We start from the raw sequence: 8,181 nt of genomic DNA, 5'->3' as shown, positions 1-8,181 counted from the left end.
AAGCTTTCCAATAATTGAACCCTTCTGTTCTATGTGCTCTTCCATGCAGCTACTAGCATAAAGTTGAGGCTCAAATTGTTGCTTGGCTCTGCTGAAATTTTGTCTTTCACTCTCTGTACTTGTGTGTTTTTCAGTTTTCTTTGAAGATTATCTAAAATGTCTAAAGAAAAGTTGGGGCTGAGTTTTGGGTTCTTCAAATTATTTACCTTGTTTAGCCATGATACACACAAGGTTCATCAGTAATTTTTCTTTGAAACAGAATCCTCCTAAACCTATCCTCAAAGTACATGAGGAGAAGTCCAGGGAGTCTAAGGATCATTGATTGATTATTACAATTGATGAAAAATTGAATGAACATATTTCAATTGGCGTGATTGATCAAAGTGGTAAAACAAATAAATGCACAAAAATTGTGTTTATCTCAGAAGTTTTATTTACATGATATTCAAAGGTCTAAATCTTAAAAAAAGACAATATTAAATAAACTATTTTGATTCCTTCAGATACCACATAATAGATAAAGATCAAAAGGATATAACGTTGTATTCAATTGGGTTAAACTGGCCATGATTTGAACACCAGAAACTAACCACAAACATTTCATGAAATAAGTTTGAACTTCTTTTTTAATGAACATTTACTACAGAGAGACAACTAAATATGAATAACAATTTCTTAACCCTTTCCTTATATAAAAATTAAAATACATTCAACATTATACATGGCAATTGACTGTAAAATATTTCACCCCATCCAAGTAATTGACTAGCACCACTTTCAAACAATACTCTACTAAATGTCATGATAGCAGGAAACTTGAGCAAGCTAGCTAAATTTAATTGGCATATTCACTAAAACTAATAAATTCACAATCCTATAGCTGGCAATCATTATTTCAAACAGCTGCTGTAATGCAGAAGCATACCTACTGCCAATTGTAACTTTACACATTGGCAATACTCAAAATGAAATCATAGACTCAATCGATTAAAAGGAATCAAGCATTCTTGATATCTGATAAGTAGCAGATTAAAGATCGTGAACAGGGAGTGTTTATGTCGCAAAAACATCCTGGAAAAACACCATAAATTCTTGAAGTAAGTATATAGACTGGGACTTGCTCAGGTTTCTATCAAATTTCTACCTCAATGGTTCTCAACCCGTATTTAAATCCATAACAATTTCACCTTCGCCTGACCCTTGGACATCCCAATTAAAACTGCCATTTAATGAACTTTAAAATTCACTGCTTCCTACATAAAGTATCAGGCTGTGTGTAAATTGAAAAATTTTACATGGAAATATTGCAAATTGTGGGAGTCAAAAAAAAAAAAGAAAATACTGATAAAGTTAATTTCATATCAGAATGCCATGTGACTGCATTCACGTGAAATCTTAGCTAATATTATTTATATTACATGCTTAAAATACTAAGTAGGTATGGGAGCAATTTCAATACTGTGTTTAATACTGAAAATCTAAAAGAGCATAGTCAGTCAAATCTCTCTTAAAAGGGTATATAATAATGTGAATATGTTCCAAGTTTTCAAGTGAATTACATTGAACAATGGCAGTTAGTTGAAAAAATGGATAATTTATTTCTGCGAGACACAGAAAAGTTTTCAAAATATGGGAAAATGAACCAATTTGAGTACACAGCATGCATAATTAGTCTAAATGGGTGATGTTCATTTTAAGTTATTCTCATTAATCAGTTATGAGGGAGAAATGAGTTGATTCAGCAAAATGTGATTGCTCTCCATGCAATCATTATTTGAACCTCTCCAGAGATGCTTTTGCTTACAGCTCTTCAATGAATTAATTGGAATGGTGGCAATATGTCTCTCTCTTCCACACACACATATGCATACATTATACCAACAACACTTCACTACATGAAAACCCCTAACACATGATGGCCATGCCAAGGTTGAGAACCACTGCTCTACACCAAATCTTTTTTCATAGTAAACTTAGCCTTGGCTAGGAACCATTCAAAAAACCAATTATAAACTTTTCTGCTTTGCAATTATCTAAAGAGTATTTTTTTTTAAATTCAAAGCACTTGCTACATGAATGATTCATTAAAAAAAAACATTGGTTCATACACTTTGACAACTAATTAACATTAAGAATGGATGGTCAAGCTGACTAGAAGAATAACAAAATGGTGAGGAAATGAATTTTAAAACCCCAACAACCATCTACATAACTGACCATTTTTCACAATAACCCGTAAATCAACTAATATAAAATAAGGTATACCACATGTCTATCAAATTATATAGAAATATGCACAAATATCACAACTGTAGTACCAACAAATACTTCAGTGTATCACAACACCAATACTGTCAACAAAATTCTCTTGTATGCTTTCATTCTCAATTAGTAAACACTGCATTAATCCCTTGCTTAATTTAACATAGAAACCACCTTTCAGGCACTCGGGCATTTGAAGAATATACTTGCATAACATGCCTCAGAGGAACCAATCTTTAACTTGGATAACTCTTAAATAATGAATAAGAATGCCCCAACAATACTAATCACAGTCTAGAAACCTTAAATCTTTGCAGAGAGCATACATGGAGAGTATGAATAAATTGAATTCTCCACAAAATCATACTGCATGCAGTAGGCATGTTGTCAGCTACATTATTTAAACATCAACAGAAAAAATTAAGTACACAATATAAATAAATGCAAAACAAAAAAAAATAACATTTGACATGACCCTCTAATGTTGTTGTCAAAGGGAGGTCACCTTTTTTAAAAAAAATAAGAAACGGAAGCTAAGAAGCTGTGCCAGGAACTTCAGTCCAGGGACTCAAGATAAAAGAGTTGCACTGGGAACATATAGAAAAAGATGAGCCTTCATAGATTGTTAAAAAGTATAACTCAGTCACTCAAACTTGACTTGAGTTGCTCGTGCTTTCCACAGATGTGTGAAAAAAATGCTATCAATAACACCTGGATAAAGCTGATAAATTCTTTGAAAGCAGTCCTAATGGGAAAAAAGGTCTAGTTTGTCATTCATCATGAGTAAGAAGAAAAATCTTCTTGGTAACAAAAACAACGGAGCTTCATTGTGACAAAAGAAGAAAATATGACTCTCAAAACACACTACTTGCTGCTACATGTTTTAACTTTCCTAAAATTAGTTATAGTCTTCTTATTCAACAGCCTCCAATCAAATCACAACAACTTGTAAACTCTTGCAACTTTTCCTAATGATTCCCTGTAAAACAGGTTCCTCATGATGCCACTGTAATAAGCACAAACACGTTTACAACAAAATAGTTTGATGCACAAACTATGCACTGCACACTTTCAACAATAGATGATTTTTATTACAATAAAAAAGCTCAGACACCATTCACTACACGCAAAAGTTAAAAAAAAACAACCAACTGGGCTCATTTGTTGAAATTTCAAGTAATACCCATGAAAGTGTGCAAATAATTGCAAAGTGCTTCAACAAATGTCTTTTGAATGCATATAAAAATATTGAGCCCTAATCTATAACATACGCAAGGATGCTAAGTCCTGCACGCAAACAACTTGCGTGAATTACACCCAAGCAAACCTCATTCACTCCCACACTCACTCTCCTCTCATATCATTAACTTCATGGAATCATTTCCTTATGAACGGTTTCAACAATTTCACCTAGTTTAGCATTCTCCACAATATCCATGGCCTCACAAAAACATCGGCCCACCTGGGAGAAATGCATTGCCGCATAAGATATGGAACTTCTCAAATGCACACTTCTAGATAGGATTTTTTTGAGAGCTGTACCTTTTACAGCAAGTCCTATGCCATTAATACAAGTTACTTTTTACATGTGAATCCCCCTGAATTCCGTCAACCAGTACTTAATACCTTTTTTCTGCCGTAAATAGTGACCACTCATCAGTTGTTTTGATAAGAGAAGAAACTAGCCATTGGAAAATTATTATTTGACCACCGGATGCATAAGAAAGCAATTGAACACAATTGCCAGTGGAAAACCAGTATGGATGGTGAATACGGGCATATGACTAGAGGCCACAGCAAGTGACAAGGTTTTCTTGTCACACATTTCTTTTTTACTTTCACAGCAGTGTTTCGGCACTCCAAGCTCCTGGTACGTCAGACAGGGGGGGCCCGTCTCAGTCATCGCTCACTTCATCATAGTGCGCAAACTTGAGGAACACTTGCTCAAGAGTAGTTTGACTGAAACTGTACTCTTCTATGTCCAGCTCCACTTTAGCTGCAAGGAACAAAAATTTCTCTTTCAGGGTGGAAAAAAATAATTTACCCGGAAATAATCGTGCGAACATGGGAACATGACTTTAATAAGGTTACTGTCAGGGTATTTCCTAAAGTTTATGTGAATCTGTCCAATGTGAACTTGGGCTTTGACCTGATGACAGCATGTAAAATTACTTTGTGTCATCGTGTACATGATAATTCATCAGAAATCCTTAGAAATTCACTATATGAAAGGATGCCTAAGGAGCTTAACTGACTGAAGTGATGGGGAGGAAATCAGGGGATCCTGGTTCATATTTCAATCAAGGCGAATGAATTTTACCCTAGGAAATTATTGTATTCACATTTCAATACACTAGCTATTCCAGTTAAAAATGTACCAATTACCTCACTAGAATTAAGAAAATTCAAGAGAATTATCAGGTTGAAATTAAAGAGTGGATAACAGGGAGTAAATTACCATCAACTCTTACCTTACAATGGAGTAAGCATAAACAATATATGCAAAGCTATCTGAGAGAAAGTAAAGGCTGTCATAAGTTTTGCAATTGGTGCATTGTTAACTTTATTTAATTTTACCAAAATAATAAATTGATGCTTTTCACAGCCAGCAAGATGTATTAGTCATTTTCAGAGGGTATAAATGTACCAATGCTTGAGAAGCCACTGCCTTAATGATAAATCTAAAATATATCACTTTAAGAATGATGAATAAGTAAAAAATACTTCCCATAAAAAGGTCACAAAAACATCATACTTCAAATTCATACAACTTCAGTTACTTGGGTTTATATGGGATGATTAAAGGAATATGATCAGAAGAATTGAGTCAGAAGCATAATAGGAAATCTAGTAAAAAGGAGTATCAAGGGGAATTGTTAATTACCAATTTAAAATGTGTTAAAGTGTATTTCTTAATTATTCCAATGAAAAAACTATGCTTCTTCATTCAATAATTCCTTGGAAAAAATAGAAAAACAAATTATTTTAGTAAGTGTTTTAAAAATTTTTAAACATAATCCTCTTTTAGCATGATACATTTTTCCCAGCATTTCTCCAACTTTTTTAAGCCATCCAAAGAGTAGAATTACAGAAGGTTCTATGGATGTGTTGATGATTACCACCGCATTTGGCATGAATTGTTTTCACAGAGCCATTTTTTCTAGTTCGGAAATAAAAACAAGTCACTGATGGGCAAATCTGTTGAATACGGTGGATATTATAATAATTCCAACACTAATTCCACAATTTTTGCCATTGTAATTATGCAGGTGTGAACCCATACATTGTCTTCATGGAAGAGAATTTTTTTCATTTCTAAATGAGGGCATTTTTTAATTTTATTTCTAATGACTTAATGAATTACCCATGTACCAGCTCCCCAATCAAACCATTTTATGTTATGTACATGTATATTTAAAATAGGGATTTCATTGTCAAACCTTGCACATGCAGTCAACTAGTGAATAGTACTTGTTTAAATCTTGCTCTCACTATTCCTAGGTCTATAAGGACTAAGTCCACTGATCTTACCTTTCTCAAGCTGAGTGAAACACTGTGCTAATGATGTCACAGCATGCTGAGGTACACAGAACACAAGACGGTCGGCAAAGCTCTCCTCAACCGTGGCATCAGGGAAGAGCGATGAAACGAAGGCACGGAGTCCCGCCTGCCGGTCTGTAACAGACGCTGTGGGTGTGGAATCACCACCACGAACTTTCATTTCTAAAGTGTAGCCAGCTCCATAAAGATTTTTCAGGTGCTGAGTGGACCCAAGGCATCTGAAAAAAGTGGAAAACATGTACCAATCCGACCTCTTTTGAAAGTGTTTTACATTTTTGAGAATTTTAGGAAATTATGTGATGCACTGCCACATTTTACTATTTATATTAAAAGTATGATTGGATAGGTAGTCTTTTATTATAGATGAATTAAAAGTAATTTTCAGGCTATTTCATCTTGTGTTTTGTTAAGAGAGGTAAGGCAGCCCCATTGCCGCGCAGTCTGTGTCTATCCAATTATTGGTATTCTACCATCTTAAATGGTAGAATACAAATAACAAAAATAAATACAAATAGATATTTTATATCCTTTGAAGCAACAACTGACCAAAGTCTTAGACCTTCATTGAGTACCCTAATGGCCAATTTTCTAAATGTTTAACGATGTTCACCATTGAAGCAATTAAATAAATAATTATATTATTTTTTTGTTCAATCCATTTTACATGGATAAAAATTTATGAAAAAAAGATGTACTACAAACAAAATTAAATCTATTTCCTCAATTTTTATAATAATGTCCATTCCTTTTAAAATGAAATGGAATTCCTCAGATTAAAATAACAAATCATTCGGCTTGCAATGAAAAGGTTACCAAAACATTCTAATAAGAATCGAGAAAGAAACTTCGCACTTCCTCATAAATATTTATTATTTCACACGACCATGGTTTCGATGCTGCACATCATCATCAGGGACATACATGAAAATATTTTCAACTTATATAGCCTGGCTCTAAAGTGGAGGAAGGTAGGGGGAGTAAGAGAGAGGGGGTAAGTCAAGTACTGGTGCAGCCACCTATCAGTGGGCTAGGGGAGGGAGGGGTGTTTGTCTGCAATGGTATGACTCCCATTAAGGGACAGTCGATGGTCATCACTGCCTTGGTGGGGGTGGGGCTGGCGGGGAAAGATAGATTTGAGGTAGTCAACGAAACAATATACCTCTCCCGTTCCCCCTTCCTAATTTCCTTAAAGACTTCGAAATCTTTCCCCGCCAACCCCACCCCCACCAAGGCAGTGATGACCATCGACTGTCCCTTAATGGGAGTCATACCATTGCAGACAAACACCCCTCCCTCCCCTAGCCCACTGATAGGTGGCTGCACCAGTACTTGACTTACCCCCTCTCTCTTACTCCCCCTACCTTCCTCCACTTTAGAGCCAGGCTATATAAGTTGAAAATATTTTCATGTATGTCACCTGTCAAGTCTTTTAGGAAATTAGGAGGGGGAACGGGAGAGGTATATTGTTTCGTTGACCACCTCAAATCTATCCAACAGAAGGGATTGACAAATTTCCAACTCCTCCAAAGCATGCAACCTTCTGTCCTTTCTTTTTCTGAATGAAGAATGTTTGGTGTGAAGTCACTGGTATGATTCTTTTCCAAGATGTGTTTGGCGAATTGAGATCTGTTGTCTTGCTTTGTGAAGCTAGATTGGTGTTATTTAAGACAGTTCAGTCGGACCAGATTGGTGGTCAATGAAGGTTTACAACATGAGGTTTAACTACCTAACACTCCCCTAGGCAACTCTTACCTTAGTTCTCCCTGAACCATGATCCCTACTCTAGAGCACAAAGCATCTGCCTCTTCCATTGAATGTGTTGTCAATATTGCACCACGGGTACCCTAAAAATGAGAAGAGATGGGGTATGTTTAAGAATTATACACATTTCTATGGATTTTATATTCAATATCAATTGGTTATGCTACATAAATAAGCTAAGAACATTGTTACTCTCACCATATTTTTACAATAAAAATCACCACTAAAAATATTCCATCAGAGCCATAACTAATGCATTTCATTTCCTAGAAGCATCAAATGAACTAAATCACACAATTGCCACAACACAGGAGAAAAAACCTTTTGATTTATATGAAACCTTGATTAATGATGAGGATATAAAATGCCCATTTATCTCATTGTTTGCAATATGAGTGAGGAAGTACGGGAAGTAAGCAAGGAAAGAGACAAGAGAAGAACGTCACAAGTATCCCTGAGAAATATGGGTGATTACATAAATAATCCATGATATACTTGACTTTTATGAGCAAGTGGATGTTCAAAATTTTCATGGAAAAATTACATTCAGGCATACCTCATTTTACAAATATCATTACTTCCTTAAACAGGTTTGTA

At 35.1% G+C, this 8,181-nt stretch overlaps 1 protein-coding gene across 1 annotated transcript in view; it reads right to left on the bottom strand.

The window, feature by feature from the left end:
* Window positions 1–608: 608 nt before the first annotated feature.
* Window positions 609–8,181, bottom strand: part of LOC139694365 (cholesterol transporter ABCA5-like) — an 83,548-nt gene continuing 75,975 nt past the window's right edge. The window contains exons 27-29 of the mRNA XM_071592869.1: window positions 7,576–7,667; window positions 5,794–6,041; window positions 609–4,258 (exon numbers count right to left, since the gene is read on the bottom strand). Of these exons, the coding sequence (XP_071448970.1) occupies window positions 4,158–4,258; window positions 5,794–6,041; window positions 7,576–7,667 (441 nt within the window). The 3' untranslated portion in view covers window positions 609–4,157. The remainder of the gene's footprint in view (window positions 4,259–5,793; window positions 6,042–7,575; window positions 7,668–8,181) is intronic.

This window comes from Hetaerina americana, unplaced genomic scaffold (genome assembly GCF_022747635.1).
Source record: "Hetaerina americana unplaced genomic scaffold, ioHetAmer1.1.p SCAF_5, whole genome shotgun sequence".
Taxonomy (NCBI): Eukaryota; Metazoa; Arthropoda; class Insecta; order Odonata; family Calopterygidae; genus Hetaerina; species Hetaerina americana.
This window is presented reverse-complemented; position numbering and strand designations above follow the sequence as displayed.